Below are 27,813 nucleotides of genomic sequence, written 5' to 3'. Positions count from 1 at the left end.
TTCTTGGATTAATGCCAGCCTTGTTGGAGTGAGATGAAATCTCATTGTAGTTTTGATTTGCATTTGTCTAATGGTTAATGATCATGAACATTTCCTCATGTATCTGTTAGCTACCTGGATGTCTTCTTTACTGAAGTATCTATTCATATCTTTTGCCCGTTGATTAATAGGGTTATTTGACTTTTTGTAGTGGAGTTTTTGCAGTATCATGTAGATTTTAGATATCAGACCTGGTCAGGAATGTCATAGCTAAAAACTTTTTCCCAGTCTGTAGGTAATCTTTTTACCCTTTTGGTGAAGTCCTTGGAGGAGCATAGGTGTTTGATTTTTAGGAGCTCCCAGTTATCTATTTTTTCTTCTGCATTGTTAGTAATGTTTTGCATAGGAATTCTGCCATGTATTAGGGCTCCTAATGTTGTCCTAATTTTTTCTTCCATGATCTTTATCGTTTTAGATTTTATATTTCGGTCTTTGATCCATTTTGAACTTGTTTTTGTGCATGGAGTGAGATATGGGTCTTGTTTCATTTTTTTACAAATGGATATTCGGTTATTTCAGAACCATCTGTTAAAATGACTGTCTCTTCCTCATTTAACTGCTTAGGGGCCTTTGTCAAATATCAACTGCTCATTTATGGATGGATGTATGTCTGGATTCTCAATTCTGTTCCATTGGTCTATATGTCTGTTGTTGTACCAGTACCAAGCTGTTTTGACTACTGTGGCTGTATAATAGATTCCAAAATCAGGTAGAGTAAGGCCTCCCACTTTGTTCTTCTTTTTCAGTAATGCTTTACTTATCTGGGACCTCTTTCCCTTCCATAAGAATTTGGTGATTTGCTTCTCCATCTCATTAAAAATGTCGTTGGAATTTGGATCGGAATTGCATTAAATCTATAGATTGCTTTTCGTAGAATAGACATTTTCGTAATTTTAAGTCTTCCTATTCATGTGGAACGTATGCTTTTCCCCTTATGTAGGTCTCTTTTGGTTTCTTGCAGAAGTGTTTTCTAATTTTCTTTGTATAAGCCTTTACATCTCTGGTAAGATATATTCCCATGTATTTTGTATTCTTGGGGGCTACTGTAAATGGTATTGATTTGGTGACTTCCTCTTTGATGTTCTTTTTGTTGGTGTATAGGAATCCAATTGATTTTTGTATGTTTATCTTGTATCCTGATAATCTGCTGAACTCTTTTATTAGTTTCAGTAGTTTTCTGGAGGATTCCTTAGGGTTTTTTGTGTATAACATCTTTTTATCTGCAAACAGAGATAATTTTACTTCTTCCTTGCCAACCTGGATGCCCTTTATTGCTTTATCTAGCCTAATTGTTCTGGCTAGGACCTCCAGCACAATGTTAAATAAGAGTGGTGATAAAAGGCATCCTTGTTTGGTTCCTGATCTCAAGGGGAATGCTTTCAGGCTGTCTCCATTTAGGATGATGTTGGTTATTGGCTTTGTATAAATGCCCTTTATCATTTCTATTCCTATTTTGCTGACACTTTTTCTCATCAATAGGTGTTGCACTTTGTCAAATGCCTTTTCTGAATCAATTGGTAAAATCTTGTGATTCTTGTCTTTTGTTTTGTTTATATGATGGATTACATTAATTGTTTTCCTAATGTTGAGCCACCTGTGCACACCTGCTATGAATCCCACCTGCTCATGGTGAATTATTTTTTTGATACGTTGTTGAATTTTATCAGCTAGAATTTTGTTGAGTTTTTTTGCATCCAAGTTCATGAGGGATATAGGTTTGTAATTTCCTTTTTTTGTGGTATTTTCTTTACCTGGTTTTGGTATCAGGCATATGCTGGCTTCTTACAATGAGTTTGGGAGTATTCCGTCCTTTTCTATGCTCTGAAATACCTTTAGCAGTAGTGGTGTTAACTCTTCTCTAAAAGTTTGGTAGAACTCTGCAGTGAAGCCATCTGGGCCAGGGTTTTTTTTTGTTGTTGTTGTTGTTGGAAGTTTTTTGATTACCTTTTCAATCTCTTATTTTTTATGGGTCTATTAAGTTGTTCTACCTCTGTTTGTCCCCCACATGTCTGTCCGTTTGTTGTACTGTGGGAACTTGCATGTTGCTGTGATGCGGGAAGCTATGCCTACAGTATTCAAGTACCAACAGGGTCACCCATGGAGGACAGGTTTCAGGTGAGTTTCCAGACTAAGACAGACTAGGAAGAAAGACCCAGCAGTCTACTTCTGAAATACATTAGCAAGTAAAACCTTATTAATAGCAGTGGGACATTGTATGATATAGTGCTGTAAGATGAGCCCCCCCAGGTTGGAAGGCACTCAAAACATGACTGGGGAAGGGCTGCCTCCTCAAAGTAGAGACGACCTTAACGACGTGGATGGAGTAAAGCTTTCAGGACCTTCATTTCATGGTGTGGCACGACTCAAAATGAGAAGAAACAGCTCCAAACATCCGTTAAAAATTGGAACCTGGAATGTATGAATCTCGGAAAACTGGAAATGGTCAAAAATGAAATGGAATACATAAACATCAAAATCCTAGGCATTAGTGAGCTGAAATGGACTGGTATTGGCCACTTTGAATCAGACAATCATATAGTGTACTATGCTGGGAATGACAACTCAAAGAGGAATGGTGTTGCATTCATCATGAAAAAGAGCATTTCAAGATGTAGCCTCAAGTACAACGCTGTCAGTAATAGGATGATATCCATATGCCTACAAGGAAGAGCAGTTAATACAACTGTTATTCAAATTTACGCACCAACCACTAGGGCCAAAGATGAAGAAATAGAAGATTTTTATCAGCTGCTGCAGTCTGAGATTGATCAAACATGCAATCAAGATGCATTCATAATTACTGGAGATGGGAATGCAAAAGTTGGAAGCAAAAAAGAAGGATCAGTAGTTGGAAAATACGGCCTTGGTGATAGAAACAATGCCGGATATCGAATGATAGAATTTAGCAAGACCAACGACTTCCTCATTGCCAATACCTTCTTTCACCATCATAAACGGCGACTATATACGGAGAGTATACATACAGAAATCATTGACTATATCTGTGGAAAGAAATGATGGAAAAGCTCAATATCTTCAGCCAGAACAAGGCCAGGGTCCGACTGTGGAATAGACCATCAATTGCTCATATGCAAGTTCAAGCTGAAACTGAAGAAAATCAGAGGAAGCCCATAAGAGCCAAAATATGACCTTGAGTATAACCCACCTGAATATAGAGACCATCTCAAGAATAGATTTGACTCATTGAACACTAGTGACCAAAGACCAGACGAGTTGTGGAATGACATCAGGGACATCATCCATGAAGAAAGCAAGAGGTCATTGAAAAGACAGGAAAGAAAGAAAAGACCAAGACGGATGTCAGAGGAGACTCAGAAACTTGCTCTCAAACGTCGAAAAGCTAAAGCAAAAGGAAGAATTGATGAAGTAAAAGAACTGAACAGAAAATTTCAAAGGGTGTCTCGAGAAGACAAAGTAAAGTATTACAATGACCTGTGCAAAGAGCTGGAGATGGTAAACCAAAAGGGAAGAAAACGCTGAGCGATTCTCAAACTGAAAATTCAAAATTCAAGCCTCATGTTGCAATAGTGAAGGATTCTATGGGGAAAATATTAAACTACACAGGAAGCATCAAAAGAAGATGGAAGAAATACACAGAGTCATTATACCAAAAACCGAAACCCTAGGAAAAACTCCACCCTCCACATACGTGCTTCCATGGCCCTAATGTGGCTGCAGAAAAACACATAATTATTCTGATTCATCTCACCATAAATTTATGCACACTACTTCAGGACAGCCCTTAATCCTGCCTCACAATTGTATTTCATTTACCTGGTTCATTCAGTCTGCACCCTTTCTCTTTTCTTTTCTCTTCAGTTTTAACAGCTACTTCTCATTCTTTGTTTTCATTGCTGTTAGATGTCATCAAGTCGGCTCCGGCTCACAGCGACCCTATGCACAACAGAATGAAAAACTGCCTGGTCCTGCACCATCCTTACAATCGTTGTTATGCTTGAGCTCATTGTTGCAGCCACTGTGTCAATCCACCTTGTTGAGTGTCTTCCTCTTTTCCGCTGACCCTGTACTCTGCCAAGCATGATGTCCTTCTCCAGGGACTCATCCCTCCTGGCACCATGTCCAAAGTATGCAAGACGCAGTATCTCCATCCTTTCCTCTAAGGAGCATTCTGCCCGCGCTTCATCCAAGACAGATTTGTTCATTCTTTTGGCAGTCCATGGTATATTCACTATTCTTCGCCAACACCACAATTCAAAGGCGTCAACTCTTCTTCGGTCTTCCTTATTCATTGTCCAGCTTTCACATGCATATGATGCAATGGAAAATACCATGGCTTGGGTCAGGCACACCTTAGTCTTCATGGTGACATCTTTGCTCTTCAACACTTTGCAGAGATCCTTTGCAGTAGATTTTCCCAATGCAATGCATCTTCCTGACAGCTGCTTCCATGGCTGTTGATTGTGGATCCAAGTAAAATGAAATCCTTGACAACTTCAATCTTTTCTCCGTTTATCATGATGTTGCTCAGTGGTCCATTTGTGAGGATTTTTGTTTTCTTTATGTTGAGGTGTAATCCATACTGAAGGCTGTGGTCTTTGATCTTCATTAGTAAGTGCTTCAAGTCCTCTTCACTTTCAGCAAGAAAGGTTGTGTCATCTGCATAACGCAGGTTGCTAATGAGTCTTCCTCCAATCATGATGCCCCATTCTTCTTCATATACTCTGGCTGATCAGATTATTTGTTCAGCATACAGATTAAATAGATGTGAAAGAATACAACCCTGATTCACACCTTTCCTGACTTTAAGCCAATCAGTATCCCCTTGTTCTCTCCAAACAACTGCCTCTTGATCTATGTAAAGGTTCCTCATGAGCACAAATAATTGTTGTGGAACTCCCATTCTTCACAGTGTTATCCATAGTATGTTATGATCCACACAGTCAAATGTCTTTGCATAGTCAGTAAAACACGGGTAAACATCCTTCTGGTATTCTCTGCTTTCAGTCAGGATCCATCTGACATCAGGAGTGATATCCCTGGTTCCATGTCCTCTTCTGAAACCAGCCTGAATTTCTGGCAGTTCCCTGTCGATATACTGCTGCAGCCATTTTTGAACAATCTTCAGCAAAATTTTGCTTGAGTGTGATATTAATGATATTGTTCTATAATTTCCACATTCGGTTGGATCACCTTTCTTGGGAATAGGCATAAATATGGATCTCTTCCAGTCAGTTGGCCAGGAAGCTGTCTTCCATATTTCTTGACATAGACGAGTGAGCATCTCCAGCATTGCATCTGTTTGATGAAACATTTCAATTGATATTCCATCAAATCCTGAAGCCTTGTTTTTCGTCAATGACTTCAGAGCAACTTAGACTTCTTCTTTCAGTACCATCAGTTCCTGATCATATGCCACCTCTGGAAATGGTTAAATATGGACTAATTCTTTTTGGTATAATGACTGTGTGTATTCCTTCCATCTTCTTCTGATGCTTCCTGCATCATTTAATATTTTCCCCATGGAATCCTTCACTATTGCAACTCGAGGCTTGAATTTTTTCTTCAGTTCTTTCAGTTTGTGAAATGCCAAGCAAATGACCTCATTTCCTGTTTCTTAGAAGAGCTTCCGCTAGCTCCTCTCATGTATCTTCTGATCCACAGGCGTCTACATCCCCATGTTCTGCCTTCCTTTCTTCCTGTTACTGTAGATGAGTAGACAGCCCTCCTACCTGAGACCAGTCCTATACCACTGTCCCTCCCAAGGGTATCTTGGCATTTCTCACCTCTCTTTCTCAACTATCTGTGTTTTCCACACTTTAGCATCACTTCCGTCAGCATGAAACATCGTTTTTAAAAACTGTCCTGATTTCACATCTCCCTCCAGTTATGTCCGGTTTCACTCTTCTCCTTTACCTTAAGGCTCATTGAAAGACTTCTATAGAGTCACCAAACCTGGACCATCTCTTTTCGTCCTCCCTAAATCATGCAATTTCCAGCATCCTTTCTGTCACCAAGGCCATATTTTTCAAATACTGATCCTTCCTCTTTGTTTCCAACTTTCACATTCCTGTCACCATACTGATTACGTATTCGATCAATTTCGGACTGCAGAACTTGGTAAAAATCTTCTATTCCTTCACCTTTGGCATTAGTGGTTAGTGGGTAAATTTGAATAATACTCATATTAACTGGTCTTACTTGTATATGTGTAGATGTTATTCTATCACTGTCAACATTGTATTTCAGGATAGATTTTAAATTGTTCTTCTTGATAAATGCAACACCATTCCTCTTCAAGTTATCATTCCTGGCATAATAGATCATATGATTTTCCAACTCAAAATGACCAATACCAGTCCATTTTGGCTGACTAATGTCTAGAATATTGATCTTTATGCATTCTGTTTCAATTCTGACAATTTCTCTTTTCCTAATTACAGTTAATACATTCTACATTTCCATTATTAAAGGATGTTCACCTGGTTCTTCTGACTTTGAGTCATGCCGTATCAGCACGCGAATGTCCCAAAAGCTAGACTTCATGCACAGCATTAAGGTCAACTCAACTTTAAGGAGGCAGCTCTTCCCCAGTCATCTTTTGAGTGCCTTCCAACCTGAGGGGCTCATCTTCTGGCAGTGAAACAGACATTGTTCTGCTGCTATTTATAAGGTTTTCACTGGCTAATTGTTTCAGAAGCAGACCACCAGGTCCTTCATCCTAGTCTGTCTTACTCTAGAAGCTCAACTGAAACCAGGCCTACTGTGGTGACCCACCTGGTATTTGTATATTGGTGGCATAGCTACCAGCATCACAGCAATATGCAAGACCTCACGGTAAGACAAACTGTTGGAAGTGTATTCTGCATCTAATTTCTGGATTTATTTTTTTCAGATACATAGTACCCTGCGTTTACTTTTCCATGCCTTGCATACAATGTAAAGTTTATCATTTATTTCTTTAAATAAACTCACATAGCTTCCAAATCTAAAGCGTGAGGAGAACACCTTTTGTTCTCTGTTATTTCAGTCTCTTCACATTCATATTCATATCTTAGTTATCTTATTTTCTTGGATGTCAAGGATCTCTGACTTCTTAGTGGTATCAGTCTTTGAAAACTTATTTGTGAGGTGCCCTGAGGATTTATGCTGGGTGTGCCCTCTTCTAGAGCAGCTTTCTATTGATTGGGCCTTCTTAAACTAATTTCAAGGTTGAAGAGTTCCAGACACACCTAGGCCATACATAGCTGGAGTGAAACTCCTTGGAAGGCTGACTTCCAGACAAAACTTCCCAAGGAAATTTTGCTTATTATTCCCTGTCCATTTCCACAATGACCCTAGAGCCCTTTGACCATTTTCTAGCAGCTATTTGAAGGATACACTTAGTTTCTCTGGTTCATAGGGTCTTTGAGATTAGAGCCACCATCCCTTGGCTCTAGCACAACATAGGGTCCCTCAGGACTCCCCACATTGGTAATTTCTAGGTCTGTCTTTCATTTTCCTGGATTTTACATATCTCTAGAAGTAATTCATTAGTGTATACAGTGACTTCAACTGTCCTTCAGGATAACATTGGGTTTAGAGCTCAGACATTTTCTGGCCATAAATTTTTATCAAAAATTGAACCACAATTTCTCCATTGTCATCTCTTCTTTACTCCTCACTCTCTTTTGTATATTTCGAGCATTTTATGTTATTTCACCAGGATTGCAGAAATCAGGAAACTAGCCCATCGTTTATGGGCCCTGACCCATTTCAATTTTTTTTTTCTTATTTTAAATAGAAGCTCTTAAGAGAAGCTACTGCTTGTAGTTTTAGAGCTTCTATGTTGATATGAGAGCTTCTAAGTTGCCTACTTTTTCTTTTCTAGTGATTAGATCTTAATTTACTTGGGTTACTTTCACAACCCACTGCCCACGTCCTTTGCTTCCACATTCAATGATGGCTTTGCATAGATCCTCCAGGCCCAGTCCGGCTGCTCAGGTTTTATAAAGAGGGACTTTGCAATGTGCATTGATCTTTATCAGGCAGGTGGAGGCAGCAAGATGGTATTACAAGCTCCTGTCCTCATGTTCCTGTTGCTCTGGGTCTCTGGTGAGAAATGAACACTGCCTCGATCCCTTTAAAGAAGCATCTTTGTAGAGCAGAAAAATGATTTAAGACATAGTGGGAAATGGTGGCTATTTCCAAAAATGACTCAATTATGTGTGAGAGGTATTCCACTAAAATGCCCATTCAAAATGGTATATTTTAAGATGCCTATGAACAAGTGTGTGTATACATATATGTATGGTAATTGTCCTCTCTGATTGCAGGTGCCAGTAGAGACATTGTGATAACACAGTCTCCTGTCTCCCTGACCATGTCTCCAGAAGAATGATCACCATCTGTGCACGTCCAGCCAGAGTGTTAGCAGCGTCTTGGCCTGGTATAAGCATAAACCAGGGCAGGCTTCGAAGCTGCTTTTCTCCTTTGTATCCAACTAAGCGTCTGAGATCCCTGACCTGTTTAGTGGCAGTGGGTCCATCACACTCAGCAGCTTCCAAACTGAAGACATGCAGATTGTTGCTGTTAGAAACATTATGGCTAACCTCTCACGCTGTTTAACTTCAAATAGAAGTTCCTTCCCAGGACTGGAGGCCTGTGAGTCTTCACTGCACCAGCTACTTCCTTTCTGCACAGTCCTGAACATGCACACTTCCTCTATATGCTCCAGAAGCCTCATCTCTTAGACATGGAATTTTCTTCCAGAGTGATCCTCCTATTTCGATAGGTCTACATTTTGAAATGAGATATGTAATAAACACTACAAGCCACCAAGTCCTGTCCACTTGTCCCAGTTAGAGAACATTGGTTTGATGTTACTTGTATCTCTGATTACACAGTATCTCTGGATCATCCTCATGTGTCTGACATTTTAGGTCCCAGTGGTCAGATCCTGCTCACTAGGTACCAGAATCTCTGTCTGTCTCCCAGGAGAGAAAGTCTCCATTAGCTGCAGGGCCAGTTAGACTCTCAACTATACTGACAGGAAACACTACTTGGGTTGTCATCAGCATACATCGAGCAGGGACCTACGGGCCTCCCTCACCATACTTCCTCTACAAGTGTTTTTGTGATGCTGAGCAGGTTTCAGTAGCACTTGCAGACTAATACAGACTAGAAAGAAAGGCCTGGTGACCTACTTCTGGGAAATCATCCAGGGAAAACCCTATGGATCACAACAATCAGATAATATTATGCATTGAATTCTCATGAGTCATGGACTGACAAGATGGCAACTAACAAACAGAAAGAACCATGATTTCCTTCAGTCACTAAATTAAACTTGGGTACCCAAGGGACTAATGCAAACAGGAATTGACAACTAATGAAAAAGAACATAGGAAAACTATCACATGTTTCTAGAGTGATAGGATTAATGAGTTAGAGTCTGGTCTTTAAAAGAATGTGTGCCCCTGAGAGACATGGAGAGAGGAGAAAAGGCAGGAAAATGGGAGCTTAGAGCATGAAAATGCCTTCATTGATGTTGGCCAGGAAGACTTGGCTGGAAAACAGGATCCATGGAAGGAAAACGGAAGAGAGAAATTCTACTTTCTGTGAGGGAGATTTTAAATATGAAGGGTCCAGGTTTAATATTGGGTTAGGTCCAGAGTAATGAGGGGTAATGGCACAGAAAGGAAAAAAGTCCAGGAAAACAAGGAAATAAAATGGGAATGGTCCAGAGTCAAGAAGGCACATGGAAGAGAGAACTGATCTTTCAGGGTATAAAGCACAGTGAACCCTTCCGAAATCAGTCACATGATCTATCCATATGAAACATGGAGGTTCCTGTGATATGAAAACTCCTGACAAAGCTTACAAAACATTTTTAGAGCATTTTTTTTCTTTAATTTATCATGAAAGGAGATCCAGAAGAAGCCACATCCCTTCATTTTCTCCTGGAACCTGCAAATACTCCAAGGAATTAGTCAGGAGATGCAGGTTTTGGGGCAGAGAGAGGAAGCATGCATGTTCAGGGCTGAGCAGAAAGGAAGCAGCTGGTGAAGTGAAGACTCACTGGCCTGTAGCCCTCAGGAGGAGGTTTTTGTTCAAGGCTGAAGCACTGTGGGAGGTAGCTCTTTACCCTGTTGACAATAATAAAGTGCGGCATCTTCAGCCTGGAAGTTGCTGATGGTGAGAGTGAAGTCTGTTCCAGACCCACTGCCACTGAACCGGTCAGGGACCCCAGATGCCCGGCTGGATGCATCATAGATGAGCCGCTTAGGAGCCTGTCCTGGTTTCTGCTGGTGCCATGCTAAGAAGTCCACGCTGGAAAACATGATGCTTTCAGAAAGACTCTGGCTGGCCTTGCAGTTGATGGTCACTGTTTCTCCTGGAGACGCAGCCAGGGAGGCTGGAGACTGGGTCAGTATGATGTCCCCACTGGCACCTGTAATCAGAGCGGCCAATTACCATGCATACACATATACACACACTTTTTGATACACACATTAAAATATCCCCCCAGTACAAAAACATTTAGTGATATTAGGTATCAGCACATAATTGGTTCCATTTGGAAATAACCATCATTTCCCACTATATCTTAAAATCATTTCTCAGCTCTACAAAGATTCTACTCTGCAGGGATTGAAGCACTTTTAATTTCTCACCAGAGGCCCAGAGCAACAGGGACATGAGGAACAGGGTCTGTGGCACCATCTTGCTGCCCCTGCCTGCCTGATGCAGATCAGCTCACATTGCACAGGCCCCGTTTATAATGTCTGAGCAGCCAGCCTGGGTGTGGAGGGGCCTATGCAAAGCAATCAGTGAACTGAAAGCAAATTACATGGACCACGGTTTGTGAAACTAAACAATGTACATCAAGAGCCAAAAATATCACAGAAAGTATCATTTTATCAGTAGAAACACAGTACTTAGAAGCTCTAATATCAACTTAAAATAAAACCTCTCACAGTCCAGGGGATTCCAACCATGGCAACCCTATGTGTTACACAGTAGAGCTGCTCCATAGGGTTTCCTTGCCTGTTTTCTTTACAGAAGCAGGTTGACAGGCTTTTATTCCAGGGTACCACTGGGTGTGTCCAAATTGCAAACCTTTATGTTAGTATGTTAGTAGCCCATCACAACTGCTTGAAGCACCCATGATCTAATGAATACCTTCAGTTTTAACTTAAAAACAGTCTTAAATGGGTTCAGGTTCCATAAATGAGAGACTAGTTTCCTAAAATCAACACTTACGGGAAATGATAAGAAATGCTGGGAAAAAAAAAATAACAAAATAAAGGGAAGAATATGGTAAATTTTTGCCTCAATATTTGATAAAAAATTATAGCTAGAATATGTCTGCACTCTAAAGACACTTGTAGGATACCTAAAAACACTTCAAGTACTTGATATTGGATTCCAGGGTTACGCAAGGGCCAGAGAAATGGAAGACAGGGCCAGAATTCACCCGTGTGGAAAGTGTTCAGGGACCCTATATTGAATTAGGCTGGGGAGGGCTCAGATCACAGAGGAAGTGTGAACCAAAGAGAAAGTGGAACCTATCATGTCCACAAAGGCTGGGACCTAAGAAGAGGGCTCTAGATTCATTGTGGAAATGGATAGGAAAAAACAAACAGGATTTCCTTTTAAAGTTGTGATTGAATATCAAGTCTTCAAGGGGTTTCATTCCAGGTACACGCAGCCTCGGTCTGCCTGGAGCAGCTTAATGTTTAAGGTGGGACTGAAACTCTTTTACTTTGGACATGTTATCAGGAGGGACGAGTCCCTGGAGAAGGACATCATGCATCATAAAGTAGAGTCAATGAAAAAGAGAAAGAGCCTCAAAGAAATGGATTGACACAGTGGCTGCAACATTGGGGTCAAACAGCAAAGACTGTGAGGATGGTTCAGCACCATGGAGTGTTTCGTTCTCTTGTGTATAAGGTCACTATCAGTTGGAACCGATTTGAGGGCACAGAACAACAGCAATAACATGATATGAATACAAATGTGTTGCCGCAGAAATAACAGAATAAAAGGAGTTCTGCTCATACTTCAGATTTGGACATTACACGAGTTTATTTAAAGAAATAAATGACAAAGTTGACGTTGTATGCAAGAGACAGAAAACTAAAAAGGAGACACTTCAGATCTGAGAAAGGCCAACTGAATTTCTAGAAATTAGAAATAGAGTTACCAAAATTTTAAAAGTCAATAGATGAGAGACTTGTACTTGTAGGCTAGATGGAATAACAAAGACAAGATTTACCCTCACACATGAAATAGCCGAAAAAATAATTAAAAATTATATTTAACGGTTAACTCACTCAACTCCTAGTCCACCAACAGTGAGTGGTCTCCAAAAAAAAAAAAAAAAAGCCTGGCAATCTAAACAACAACAACAACAAAAAAACAAACCCAGTGCCGTCCAGTGGATTCCAACTCATAGCGACCCTATAGGATAGACTAATCAGTCAATGAAAACCCTATGGGTTTATTTAAATAGGAGTGGGGATAAAGGACATACTTTTTAAAAATCTTGTTTCTGTTCTTGAGGGGAAAGTTTTCAGCATCTCTCTGTTAAACATGATGTTGGCCTTTTGCTTTGCATAGATGCCCTTTATTACGTTGTGCAATTCCCCTTCTATACCTATTTTATCGAGAGTTCTTATCAGGAATGGGTGTTGGACTTTGTCAAATTCCTTTTCTGCATCTATTCAGGTGATCATGTGATTCTTCTCTTTCCTTTTCTTAATGTGGAGGTTTGCATTGATTGATTTTCTAATGTGGAACCATCCTTGCATACCTGGTATGAATCCTACCTGGTTGTGGTATATTATTACTATTATTTTTTGGTATGTTGCTAAATTCTATTGGGTAGAATTTTGTTGGGAATTTTTGCATCTATATTCATGAGAAAAATCGGTCTGTAACTTTTTTTTTCTTTTTTTTTTTTGTGGTGTCTTTGCCTGGTTTTTGTGTCAGGGTTATGCTGGCTTCATAGAATGAATTGGGAAGTGTCCCCTCCTTTTCTATCTCCTGAAATATGTTGAGTAGTAATGGTGTAAGCTCTTCTCTGAATGTTCAGTAGGATTCTCCTGTGAAGCCCTCGGGGCTGGGTCTTTTTTTTGTTGTGAGTTTTTTTCTTACCTTTTCTTCCTCTTCTCTTGTTGTGGGTCTGTTCAGATTTTCAATATTATTTTAAGTTGTGTAGGTAGTGTGTTTGTAGAAATTTGTCTGTTTCCTCTAGGTTTTCAAATTTGTTGGAGTATACTTTTTCATAATATTTTTATGATTCTTTTTATTTCAGTTGGGTCTGTTGTAATGACTTTCCTTTCTTTTCCTATTTGGATTATTTGCATCCTCTTGTGTTTTTCTTTTGTCAGTATCATCAGTGGTTTGTCACTTTTCTTGACCCTTTCAAAGAACCAATTCTTGGTTTTGTTGATTCTTTCTATTGTTTTTCTATCCTGTTTCATTTATTTCTTCTCTGATTATTATTTCCTTTCTTCTGGTGGCTGGGGGCTTCTTTTGCTGTTCTCTATTTGTTCAGGTTGTGTAGCTAATGTTCTGATTTTGTCACTTTCTTCTTTTTTGATGTGTGCATCTATTGCTATAAATGGACCTCTGAGCACTTCCTTTGTTGTGTCCCCAAGGTTTTTTTTTTTTTTTTTTTTTGATGTGTTTTCATTCTCATCTGATTCAAGGAATTTTTTTATTCCATCTCTGATTTCTTCATTGTCCATTTAATTGATTTTTCCCTTGTTAATTTCTACTTTTATGACTTTGTGGTCAGAGGAGACACTTTGTATTTCTCATTGTCTTGTATTTTGTTGAGTGTTGCTCTGTGGCCTAATTTATGGTCTATCCTAGAGATTATTCCGTGTGCATTGGAAAAGAATGTGCACTTTCCAGCTGTTGGGTGGAGTGTTCTATATATGTCTCTGAGGTCGAGTTGGCTGACTGTGCCCATTAGCTCTTCCATAGCTTTGCTGAGTTTCTTTCTAGATGTTCTGTCCTTTACCAAGGGTGTTGCGTTGAAGTCTCCTACTATTATTGTGGAACTGTCAGTTTCTCTTTTCAGTGCTGTTTGAGTTTGTTGTATGTATTTTGGAGCCCTGTCATTGAGTGCATAGATGTTTTTTATGCTTAAGTCTTCATGATGGATTGGCTCTTTAGTTATTATATAGTACCCTTTTTTGTCTTTTACGGTGGGTTTTGTATTAAAGTCTACCTTATCTGAAATTAGTATTGCCATTTCTGCTCTTTTTCGGTAGTTATTTGCTTAATATATTTTTTTCCATCCTCTGATTTTTAATAAATTTGCTTCTTTGTTTCTAAGGTGTTTCTGTTGTAGACAGCATAGTGATGGATCCTGTTTTTTTTTTTTTTTTCTTATCCATTCTGTCACTCTACCTCTCTTTATGGGTGCATTTAGGCCACTTACATTCGGTGTAATTATTGACAGGTGTGAGTTTATTGCTGTATTTTGTATTGAATTTTTTTTTTTTTATTGTTGTGAACATTTTCATTGTTCCTCTTACTTTCCTCTGCTGAGTTCCTTTTGTTTGTGGATTTCTTTTTCTTTTCTTTTGTTTCTGTAGATTTTGTTTTTATTGAGACTTTTTGTCCTTTTTTTGTTCCTTCCATGAGATGTATTGTTTTAGATTTTATATATAGATCTTTGATCCATTTTGAGCCCTTTTTTTGTGCAGGGACTGAGGTATGGGTCTTGTTTCATTTCTGTGCAGATGGATATCCTGTTATGCCAGCACCATTTGTTCAAAAGACTGTCTTTTCCCCATTTAACTGTTTTGGGGCCTTTGTCAGATATCAACTGCTCATATGTGGATGGATTTAGGTCTGGATTCTCAATTCTGTTCCACTGGTCTATGTATCTGTTGTTGTACAAGTACCAGCCTATTCTGACTACTGTGGCAGTACAGTAGGTTCTAAAATCCGGTAGGGTGAGGCCTCCCACTTTGTTCTTATTTTCTAGTAAAGCTTTATTTATCCAGGATCTCTTTCCCTTCCGTAGGAAGTTGGTGATTTTTTTCTCCATTTCATTAAAGAATGTCATTGGGGATTAGGGCAGGGCCAAGATGGCGGACTAGGTGGACGCTACTGCGGATCCCTCTTGCAACAAGGACTCCGAAAAACAAGTGAATCAATCACATACATAACAATCTACGAACTCTGAACAACAAGCACAGACTTAGAGATGGAAAATGAACAAATACAGGCAGACAGCGACCGTTTTCAGAACTAGGAGCCAGCGTACCAGGCAGGTGACCTTCGGAGCCTGATCTGCGGCAGAGCTCAGGGGGGCAGACGGCACAGACAAGGGGCCCAGCCCTACCCCCCCGAACCCATCCCGGGAGAGAGTCTAGCTGATTGGCGCAGGTGGTATAGTGGCACAGCCGTAGGGAGAAGCACCCGGGAGGCAGTGACTGATCTTGGAGCGGGGAGAGCAGCGTCCCAGCCGGGGAGCCATCCGGCTGGGAGTTTGGCGGGAAGCGGGCGGGCCGCGAACGGGGGGGGTCAGCTATATTTCCCTAAAGCGAACCTGGGGCGGGGCCCACACATTCGTGCGGGGGGACGCCCACCCAGTTTGGGCATCTAGCGTGGCGCACTGGAGGGAGAAGTCCCCGGGAGGAAGTGACAGGCCTTGGAGCGGGGAGAGCAGCGTCCCAGCCGGGGAGCCGTCCCGCTGGGATTTTGGCGAAAGTGGGCGGGGCGTGAGCGTGGGGCCCAATTATATTCCCCTGAATTGACCTAGGGGGCGGGCCCAACTGGTCGTGCGGGTGACGCCCACCCAGTTCGAGAGAGCGGTGCAGCGCACCGGAGGGAGAAGTCCCTGGGAGGAAGTGACTGGTCTCGGAGTGGGGAGAGTAGCGTCCCAACCAGGGAGCCGTCCCGACCGGATTTTGGCGGATGGGGTCAGAGTGTGAACGCGGTGATCAGCTCTATATTCTGTGGTGCTACACTCCTAGCTCTCTGATCCTTCCCCCACCCTCCCCAGGCGGCTCCATTAACATCCGAATACCTGGAGCCAGAGGGAGAATTCAGATAGGGATTTGACTGCATTTTTTTTTAGCTGATTACCTGGAAAATCTAGTTTCCAGTGATGGCTCAGAGACAGCAGTCCATATCAAACCACATAAAAAAACAGACCATGACAGCTTCTCCAATCCCCCAAACAAAAGAATCAAAATCTTTCCCAAATGAAGATACTATCCTGGAATTATCAGATACAGAATATAAAAAACTAATTTACAGAATACTTAAAGATATCACAAATGAAATTAGGATAAATGCAGAAAAAGTCAAGGAACACACTGATAAAACTCAAAAAAGATTATTCAAGAACATAGTGGAAAAATTAATAAGTTGCAAGAATCCATAGAGAGACAGCATGTAGAAATCCAAAAGATTAACAATAAAATTACAGAATTTGAAAACACAATAGAAAGTCAGAGGAGCAGACTCGAGCAATTAGAATGTAGACTGGGTCTTCTGGAGGACCAGGGAATCAACACCAACATAGCTGAAAAAAATCAGATAAGAGAATTTAAAAAAATGAAGAAACACTAAGAATCATGTGGGACTCTAGCAAGAAGGATAACTTCCGAGTGATTGGAGACCCAGAACAGGGAGGGGGGACAGAAAACGCAGAGAAAATAGTTGAAGAACTCCTGACACAAAACTTCCCTGACATCATGAAAGACGAAAGGATATATATCCAAGATGCTCATCGAACCCCATTTAAGATTGATCCAAAAAGAAAAACACCAAGACATATTATCATCAAACTTGCCAAAACCAAAGACAAACAGAAAATTTTAAAAGCAGCCAGGGAGAAAAGAAAGGTTTCCTTCAAGGGAGAATCAATAAGAATAAGTTCAGACTACTCAGCAGAAACCATGCAGGCAAGAAGGGAATGGGACGACATATACAGAGCACTGAAGGAGAAAAACTGCCAACCAAGGATCATATATCCAGCAAAACTCTCTCTGAAATATGAAGGAGAAATTAAGATATTTACAGATAAACACAAGTTTAGAGAATTTGCAAAAACTAAACCAAGACCGCAAGAAATGCTAAAGGAGATTGTTTGGCCGGATGACCAATAATATCAGGTACCAGCACAATACAAGGTCACAAAACAGAACACCCTGATATCAACGCAACTCAAATAGGGAAAGCACAAAAACAACCAAATTAAGACTAATTCTAAAAAATAAATAAATAAACAAAATAATAAACATAACAGGAAATCATGGAAATCAATAGATAAACGATCACAATAATCAAAAAGAGGGACTAAATATAGGAGGCATTGAACTGCCAGATGGAGAGTGATACAAGGCGATATAGAAGGATACAAGTTAGGTTTTTACCTAGAAAAATAGGGGTAAATAATAAGGTAACCACAAAAAGGAATATCAATTCCATAACTCAAGAAAACAGCCAAGAAAAATGTAACGACTCAACAAACATAAAGTTAAACATTATGAAAATGAGGATCTCACAAGCTACTAAGAAAAACGTCTCAGCACAAAAAAGCATGTGGAAAAATGAAAAGGCCAACAACACACATGAAAAGGCATCAAAATGACAGCACTAAAAACTTATTTATCTGTAATTACCCTGAATGTAAATGGACTAAATGCACCAATAAAGAGACAGAGAGTCACGGACTGGATAAAGAAACACAATCCATCTATATGCTGCCTACAAGAGACACACCTTAGACTTAGAGACACAAACAAACTAAACTCAAAGGATGGAAAAAATATATCAAGCAAACAATAAGCAAAAAAGAAGAGGAGTAGCAATATTAATTTCTGACAAAATAGACTTTAGACTTAAATCCGGCACAAAGGATAAAGAAGGACACTATATAATGATAAAAGGGACAATTGATCAGGAAGACATAACCATATTAAATATTTACGCACCCAGTGACAGGGCTGCAAGATACATAAATCAAATTTTAACAGAATTGAAAAGTGAGATAGACACCTCCACATTTATAGTAGGAGACTTCAACACACCACTTTCGGAGAAGGACAGGACATCCAGTAAGAAGCTCAATAGAGACACGGAAGACCTACTTACAACAATCAACCAACTTGACCTCATAGACTTATACAGAACTCTCCACCCAACTGCTGCAAAGTATACTTTTTTTTCTAGTGCACATGGAACATTCTCTAGAATAGACCACATATTAGGTCATAAAACAAATCTTTGCAAAATCCAAAACATCGAAATATTACAAAGCACCTTCTCAGACCACAAGGCAATGAAGCTAGAAATCAATAACAGAAAAACTAGGGAAAAGAAATCAAATACTTGGAAACTGAACAATACCCTCCTGAAAAAAGACTGGGTTATAGAAGACATCAAGGAGGGAATAAGGAAATTCTTAGAAAGCAACGAGAATGAAAATACTTCCTATCAAAACCTCTGGGACACAGCAAAAGCAGTGCTCAGAGGCCAATTTATATCGATAAATGCACACATACAAAAAGAAGAAAGAGCCAAAATCAGAGAACTGTCCCGACAACTTGAACAAACAGAAAGTGAGCAACAAAAGAACCCATCAGGCAGCAGAAGAAAACAAATAATAAAAATTAGAGCTGAACTAAATGAATTAGAGAACAGAAAAACAATTGAAAGAATTAACAAAGCCAAAAGCTGGTTCTTTGAAAAAATTAACAAAATTGATAAACCATTGGCTAGACTGACTAAAGAAAAACAGGAAAGGAAACAAATAACCCAAATAAGAAACGAGAAGGACCACATCACAACAGAGCCAAATGAAATTAAAAGAATCATTTCAGATTACTACGAAAAATTGTACTCTAACAAATTTGAAAACCTAGAAGAAATGGATAAATTCTTGGAAAAATACTACCTACCTAAACTAACACATTCAGAAGTAGAACAACTAAATAGACCCATAACAAAAAAAGAGATTGAAACGGTAATCAAAAAACTTCCAGCAAAAAAAAGTCCTGGCCCAGACGGCTTCACTGCAGAGTTCTACCAAACCTTCAGAGAAGACTTAACACCACTACTATTGAAGGTATTTCAAAGCATAGAAAAAGATGGAATACTACCCAACTCATTCTATGAAGCTACCATCTCCCTGATACCAAAATCAGGTAAAGACACTACAAAAAAAGAAAATTTTAGACCTATATCCCTCATGAACATAGATGCTAAAATCCTCAACAAAATTCTAGCCAATAGAATCCAACAACACATAAACAAAATAATTCACCCTGATCAAGTGGGATTTATACCAGGTACGCAAGGCTGGTTTAATATCAGAAAAACCATTAATGTAATCCATCACATAAATAAAACAAAAGATAAAAACCACATGATCTTATCAATAGATGCAGAAAAGGCATTTGACAAAGTTCAACACCCATTTATGATAAAAACTCTTACCAAAATGGGAATTGAAGGAAAATTCCTCAACATAATAAAGGGCATCTATGCAAAGCCAACAGCCAATATCACTCTAAATGGAGAGAACCTGAAGGCATTTCCCTTGAGAACGGGAACCAGACAAGGATGCCCTTTATCACCGCTCTTATTCAACATCGTACTTGAAGTCATAGCCTGGGCAATTAGGCTAGACAAAGAAATAAAGCCTATCCAGATTGGTAAGGAGGAAGTAAAGCTATCACTATTTGCAGATGACATGATCGTATAAATGGAAAACCCTAAAGAATCCTCCAGAAAACCACTGAAACTAATAGAAGAGTTTGGCAGAGTCTCAGGTTATAAAATAAACATACAAAAATCACTTGGATTCCTCTACATCAACAAAAAGAACACCGAAGAGGAAATAACCAAATCAATACCATTCACAGTAGCCCCCAAGAAGATAAAATACTTAGGAATAAATCTTACCAAGGATGTAAAAGACCTATACAAAGAAAACCATGCAACTCTGCTACAAGAAATTCAAAAGGACATGCTTAAGTGGAAAAACATACCCTGCTCATGGATAGGAAGACTTAACATAGTAAAAATGTCTATTCTACCAAAAGCCATCTATACATATAACGCACTTCCAATCCAAATACCAATGTCATATTTTAAGGGGATAGAGAAACAAATCACCAATTTCATATGGAAGGGAAAGAACCCCTGGATAAGCAAAGCATTACTGAAAAAGAAGAAGAAAGTGGGAGGCCTCACTCTACCTGATTTCAGAACCTATTATACAACTACAGTAGTCAAAACAGCCTGGTACTGGTACAACAACAGGCACATAGACAAATGGAACAGAATTGAGAACCCAGATATAAATCCATCCATGTATGAGCAGCTGATATTTGACAAAGGACCAGTGTCAGTCAATTGGAGAAATGATAGTCTTTTTAACAAATGGTGCTGGCATAACTGGATATCCATTTGCAAAAGAATGAAACAGGACCCATACCTCACACCATGCACAAAAACTAACTCCAAGTGGATCAAAGACCTAAACATAAAGACTAAAACGATAAAAATCATGGAAGAAAAAATAGGATCTACCCTAGGAGCCCTAATACAGGGCATAAACAGAATAGAAAACATTACCAAAAATGATGAAGAGAAACCCGATAACTGGGAGCTCCTAAAAATCAAACACCTATGCTCATCTAAAGACTTCACCAAAAGAGTAAAAAGACCACCTACAGACTGGGAAAGAATTTTCAGCTATGACATCTCCGACCAGCGCCTGATCTCTAAAATCTACATGATTCTGTCAAAACTCAACCACAAAAAGACAAACAACCCAATCAAGAAGTGGGCAAAGGATATGAACACACATTTCACTAAAGAAGATATTCAGGCAGCCAACAGATACATGAGAAAATGCTCCCGATCATTAGCCATTAGAGAAATGCAAATTAAAACTACAATGAGATTCCATCTCACACCAACTAGACTGGCATTAATCCAAAAAACACAAAATAATAAATGTTGGAGAGGCTGAGGAGAGATCGGAACTCTCACACACTGCTGGTGGGATTGTAAAATGGTACAACCACTTTGGAAATCCATCTGGCGTTTTCTTAAACAGTTAGAAATAGAACTACCATACAACCCAGAAATCCCACTCCTCGGAATATACCCTAGAGATACAAGAGCCTTCACACAAACAGATATATGCACACCCATGTTTATTGCAGCTCTGTTTACAATAGCAAAAAGCTGGAAGCAACCAAGGTGTCCGTCAACGGATGAATGGGTAAATAAATTGTGGTATATTCACACAATGGAATACTACGCATCGATAAAGAACAGTGACGAATCTCTGAAACATTTCATAACATGGAGGAATCTGGAAGGCATTATGCTGAGCAAAATGAGTCAGTTGCAAAAGGACAAATATTGTATAAGACCACTATTATAAGATCTCGAGAAATAGAAAAAACGGAGAACACATACTTTTGTGATTACAAAGGGGGGAGGGAGGGAGGGAGGGAGAGGGCTTTTTATTGATCAATCTGTAGATAAGAACTGCTTTGGGTGAAGGGAAAGACAACACTCAATACAAGGAAGGTCAGCCTAATTGGACTGGACTAAAAGCAAAGAGGTTTCCGGGATAAAATGAAAGCTTCAAAGGTCAGCGGAGCAGGGGCTGGGGTCTGGGGAACTTGGTTTGAGGGGACTTCTAAGTCAATGGGCAAAATAATTCTATTATGAAAACATTCTGCATCCCACTTTGAATTGTGGTGCCGGGGGTCCTAAATCCCAACAAGCGGCCATCTAAGATACATCAATTGGTCTCAACCCACCTGGAGCAAAGGCAAAGGAAGAACACCAAGGTCACACGACAACTAAGAACCCAAGAGACAGAAAGGGCCACATGAACCAGAGACCTACATTATCCTGAGACCAGAAGAACTAGTTGGTGCCCGGCCACAATCGATGTCTGCCCTGTCAGGGAGCACAACAGACAACTCCTGAGGGAACAGGAGACCAATGGGATACAGACCCCAAATTCTCATGAAAAGACCACACCTAATGGTATGACTGCGACTAGAGGAATCCCAGAAACAATGCTCCCCAGAACTTCTGATGGCACAGGACAGGAACCATCCCCGAAGACAAATCATCAGGCATGAAAAGGACTGGTCAGTGGGGGGGAGAGAGATGCTGATGAAGAGTGAGCTAATTAAATCAGGTGGACACTGGAGAGTGTGTTGGCAACTCTTGACTGGAGGGGGGATGGGAAGATAGAGAGAGAGGGAAGATGGCAAAATTGACACGAAATGAGAGACTGAAAGAGCTGACTCAATAGGGGGAGAGCAAGTGGGAGAAGGGAGTAAGATGTATGTAAACCTACATGTGACAGACTGATTGGAATGGTAAATGTTCACTTGAAGCTTAATAAAAATTAATTAAAAAAAAAAAAAAAGAATGTCATTGGAATTTGGATCAGAATTGCCTTAAATGTATAGACCGCTTTTGGTAGAATAGTTATTTTTATAATGTTAAGTCTTCCTATCCATGCGCAAGGTATGTTTTCCACTTATGTAGGTCACTTTCGGTTTCTTGCAGAAGAGTATTGTAGTTTTCTTTGTATACGTCTTTTACATCTCTGGTAAGATTTGTTCCTAAGTATTTTATCTTCCTGGGAGCTACTGTAAATGGCACTGATTTGGTGATTTCCTCTTCGATGTTCTTTTTGTTGGTGTAGAGGAATCCAATTGATTTTTGTATGTTAAGATACACTGCTGAACTCTTCTATTAGTTTCAGTAGTTTTCTTGAGGATTCCTTACGTTTTTCTGTGTATAAGATCATGTCGTCTGCAAACAGAGATCATTTTACTTCTTCCTTGCCAACCTGTATGCCCTTTATTTCTTTGTCTAGCCTAATTGCTCTGGCTAGGACCTCCAACACAATGTTGAATAAGAGCAGTGATAAAGGGCATCCTTGTCTGGTTCCCGATCTCAGTGGGAATGCTTTCAGGATCTCTCCATTTAGGGTGATCTTGGCTGCTAAAAAAAAAATTGTATAAATACCCTTTATTATGTTGAGGAATTTTCCTTTTATTCCTATTTTACTGAGACTTTTTCTCATGAATGAGTGTTGAACTTTGTCAAATGCCTTTTCTGCATCAATTGATAAAAAAATGTGATTCTTGTCTTTTGTTTTATTTATGTGATGGAGTACATTAATTGTTTTTCTAAATGTTGAACCATCCCTGCATATGTGGTAGGAATCCCACTTGGTCATGGTGAATTTTTTTGGATATGTTGTTGAATTCCATTGGTTAGAATTTTCTTGAGCATTTTTGCAATTCAGTTCATAAGAGATATAGGTCTATAATTTCCTTTTTTTTTTTTTTCTTTGGTGTCTATTTTATACCTTATTTTGGTATCAGGAGTATGATGGCTTCATAGTATGAGTTTGGTAGTATTCCATCTTTTCCTATGCTCTGACATACCTTTAGTAACAGCGGTGTTAACTCTTCTCTGAAAGTTTGCTCGAACTCTGCAGTAAAGCCATCCAGGCCAGGGCTTTTTTTTTTGTAGGGAGTTTTTTGATTTCCTTTTCAATCTCTTCTTTTGTTATGGGTCTATTTAGTTGTTCTACCTCTGTTTGTGTTAGTTTAGGTAGGTAGTGTGTCTCTAGGAATTCATCCATTTCTTCCAGGTTTTCAAATTTGTTAGAGCGCAATTTGTCACAGTACTCTGATATGATTCTTTTAATTTCAGTTGTGTCTGTTGTAATATCACCCATCTCATTTCTTATTTGGGTTATTTGCTTCCTCTCTTGTTTTTCTTTTTTCACTTTGTCCAGGGGTTTATCAATTTTGTTGATTTTTTCAAAGAACTAGCTTTTGATCTTGTTAATTCTTTCAGTTGTTTTTGTTTTCTATTTCATTTAGTTCTGCTCTAATTTTTATTATTTGTTTTCTTCTGGTGCCTGACAATTTCTTTTGTTGTTCTCTTTCTATTTGTACAAGTTGTAGGGAGAATTCTTTGATTTTGGCCCATTCTTCTTTTTGTGTGTGTGCATGTATTGATATAAGTTGGCCTCTGAGCACTGCTTTTACTGTGTCTCAAAGGTTCTGATAGGGAGCGTTTTCATTCTCTTTGGATTCTGTGAATTTCTTTGTTCCATCCTTAATGTCTTCTATAATCCAGGCTTTTGTGAGCTGGGTATTGTTCCATTTCCAAGTGTTTGATTTCTGTTACTGATTTCCACTTTTATGGCCTTATGGTCAGAGAAGGTGCTTTGTAATATTTGAATGCTTTGAATTCTCTTAAGGCTTGCTTTATGGCCTAATATGTGGTCTATTCTAGAGAATGTTCCATGTGCACTACAAAAGAAAGTATGCTTGGTTGTTGTTGGGTGGAGTGTTCTGTATATGTCTATGAGGTCAGTTTGGTTCATTGTGGCATTTCGATCTTCTGTGTCTTTATTGAGCTTCTTTCTGGATGTCCTGTCCTTCACCAAAAGTGGTGTGTTGAAGTCTCCTACTATTATTGTGGAGCTGTCTATCTCACTTTTCAATGCTGAGTTTGTTTTATATATCTTGCAGCCCTGTCATTGGGTGCATAAATATTTAATAGTAATATCTTCTTGGTATATTGTCCCTTTAATCATTATATAGTGTCCTTCCTTATCCTTTGTGATGGATTTAACTTTAAAGTCTATCTCGTCAGAAGGTAATATTGCTACTCCTGCTCTTTTTTGACTGTTGTTGTTTGCTTGATATATATTTTCTGTCCTTTGAGTTTTAGTTTGTTTGTGTCTCTAAGTCTAAGGTGTGTCTCTTGTAGGCAGTATATACACAGGTCTTGTTTTTTAATCCATTCTGCCACCCTCTGTCTCTTTATTGGTACACTTAGTCCATTTTTATTCAGGGTAATTATGGATAGGTAGGAATTTAGTGCTCTCATTTTGGTGTCTTTTTTTATGTGTTGTTGACAGTTTCTTTTTCCCACTTAATTGTATTTGCCCAGTAGATTAAATTTACATATTGTCCTTTCCTGACGTTCTTTGGTTTTGATTTTGTTTCTGCTCAGTATTTTTTTCTTGTATTTTATTTTGATGAGTAGGAGAGTTGTCTCCTTTGTGGTTGCCTTATTATTTACCCCTATTTTTCTAAATTTAAACCTAACTTTTATTTCTTTGTGTTGCCGTATCTTCCTCTCCGTATGGAAGATCTATGACTACATTTCTTAGTCCCTCTTTATTGTTTTAATGTTTTCTCCTTTTACATGATAACATCATTGTTACCCTGTTTTTAGCTTTTTTTTTTTTTTTTTTAAATCTTCCTTTGCTTTTTTTGATTTCCCTGTCTGGGTTGACTTCTGATTGCTCTGCTCAGTGTTGTAGTCTTGGGTTGATGCCTCATATTATTGATTTTCTAACCAAAGAACTCCTTTTCATATTTTGAGTAGTTTTGGTTTGGTTTTTATGAATTTAAACTTCAGTTTATCTGGAAATGTCCTAATTTCACCTTCATATTTGAGAGACAGTTTTGCTGGATATATGATTCTTAGCTGGAAATTTTTTTCCTTCAATTTTTTAAATAAGTCTTCCCATTGCCCTCTTGCCTGCGAAGTTTCTGCCGAGTAGACCGAGCTCATTCTTATTGACTCTCCAAAGTAGGTGAGTTTTCATTTATCCCTAGGAGCTCTAACAATTCTCTCTTTGGTTTTGGCAAATTTGATTATAATATGTCTTCGTGACTTTCTTTTAACATCTCCCTTATGTGGAGTTTGATGAGCATATTGCATAGATATCTTCTCATCTTTCACGATATCCAGGAAGTTTTCTGCCAACAAATCTTCAACAATTCTCTCTGAATTTTCTGTTATCCCTTCCTGTTCTGGTACTCCAGACACTCGGAGTTTATTTCTCTTGATAGAGTCCCACATGATTCTTAAGGTTTCTTCATTTTTTTTTTAATTCTTTTATCTGATTTTTCTTCAAATATGTTAGTGCCAAGTGATTTATCTTCAAGTTCAGAAATTCTGGCTTCTACTTGCCCAGTTCTGCTCCTCTGACTCTCTGCAGAGTTATCTTCTTCTGTAATTTTATTGTTAATCTTCTGAATTTCTGATTGCTGTCTGTGTATGGATTTTTACAGCTTATTAAATTTTTCTTTATGTTCCTGAACAATCTTTCCAATTTCTTCCATTGCTTTATCTGTGTGTTCCTTGGCTTCTTCTGTGTATTGCCTCATTTCCTTCCTGATGTTTTGAAGGGTTCTGTATATAAATCTTTTGTATTCTGACTCTGGTAATTCCAGGAATGCACTTTCATCTAGAAGATCCCTGGATTCTTTGTTTTGAGAGCTTGTTGAAGTGATTATGATCTGTTTCTTTATGTGACTTGATATTGACTGTCGTCTCTGAGCCATTTATAAGTTCTTGTATTAGTTTATGCTTGCTAACTGTGACATAGCTTCTTGCTTTGTTTTGTTTTGATATACACAAATGGGTTGCTTGAGTGAGCTAGCTTGATTATTTTTGCCTTTGGAGCTCTGACATCCTGTCCCCAGATGGCTAGAGGTGTTATGAGGTATATCAGTCTAGGAGTCTATTCACTTTTCTTGTATGAATTCAACTCAGGTGTCCCAGTAGCCAATCATCAAATGTGTGGTACATGCTCTGTCCCACAGTCTTAGAGGGGCAGGCATGATTGGTGTATGTACTGGTATCTGATTGCAGCAGGGGTCACTCTCTGATCAAGGCAGGGGGCTGACAACTGACCCTGAGTGTCTCTGAGGAAAGCGCATCCCTCTTCCCTAGAGTGTGCTGGTGGGCGGGTTCTGCAGACCGACCATGGGCACCCAACATTTTTGGTTGTAAGGACTGGGAGGTACCAGTTATCCTTGGACCCCTGTTGCGGGTGGCTGGGTGACCTGAATGGAGCTACCAGCCCTTAGGTCCCTGAAGTGAGTAGGTGAGGACCTTGTTTTAGAGGAAAGGTGATGTCAAACATCAAATACCCACCTCTCCTCCGCACCGTGGAAATTGTTGAAGTCTTTCAGCAAGCGCCTATTCTCCCAAAATAGGCCCACACTGGTCTACACAGAAGGGAAATGTGCTCAAAGTTCATAAACCATTTATGCCTGGACAGCAGCCGCTTCTGTCCTGAGCTCCTCCAGTTAGTGGAGCTGGCAAATAATTTTTTCCCCCAATTGAAAATTTGTTCCTTCTCCAAGGCTGGGAGGATGGCTCTAGGTGATCAACAGGGAATTCGGCTGCTAAAGTCAGCTTGGGGTTGTGGGGGCACAGTGAAATATATGCCCCTACTTAGCTTTGCTGAGAGTGCCATACTTCTCAGGTTCCAGAGGTGTGAGTAGGCTGTGTGTCTGGCTGCTTCTCCCTGAGGAAAGTGTGGCCAAACACTAGTATCACCCCTCCGCCGCCACTCCGGGAGTGGTGCCTGAGGTCTCCCCGTGATTCACATCTGATACCTCCTCTCCACTTCTGAACTGTCTCTTCCTCCCCCTGCCCCTCAGTTCATTTTCTAAGCTTGCCTTGAAGCTCAGAGCTCCGAGCTTGTGACAAATATACTCACTTCACTTGTTTTTTCAGGTCTTTGTGGTAAAGAGGGCTCTCAGGAAGCATTTGTCTATTCCGCCATCTTGGCTCCCGCCTAGTTAACTTTTGCTTACCCCAGTGATTTTGTGATTTGTGGTTTGTTTCCTCCCTTCCCTCTCCCATTCTCCATGGTTCTATGAAGTTTAAAATTAACCTGTGTTCCTCTTGAACAAGCAGAACAACAATCAATAAGATCTGGGATAAGACAACCAGACA

General features: G+C 39.5%; 2 gene segments (V, D, J or C); both read right to left on the bottom strand.

Annotated features, from left to right (window-relative positions):
- The window catches only part of LOC126060222 (immunoglobulin kappa variable 4-1-like), a 250,505-nt gene that overhangs the window by 40,845 nt on the left and 181,847 nt on the right, over positions 1 to 27,813 (bottom strand).
- Positions 10,095 to 10,768, bottom strand: LOC126060456 (immunoglobulin kappa variable 4-1-like). The segment is given in 2 exon segments: positions 10,095 to 10,450; positions 10,674 to 10,768. Coding segments are annotated over 2 exon segments (390 nt in total).

Source organism: Elephas maximus, chromosome 17 (genome assembly GCF_024166365.1).
Source record: "Elephas maximus indicus isolate mEleMax1 chromosome 17, mEleMax1 primary haplotype, whole genome shotgun sequence".
Lineage (NCBI taxonomy): Eukaryota > Metazoa > Chordata > Mammalia > Proboscidea > Elephantidae > Elephas > Elephas maximus.
The sequence above is the reverse complement of the archived record's forward strand: the minus strand, read 5'-3'. Positions and strand labels throughout refer to the sequence as shown.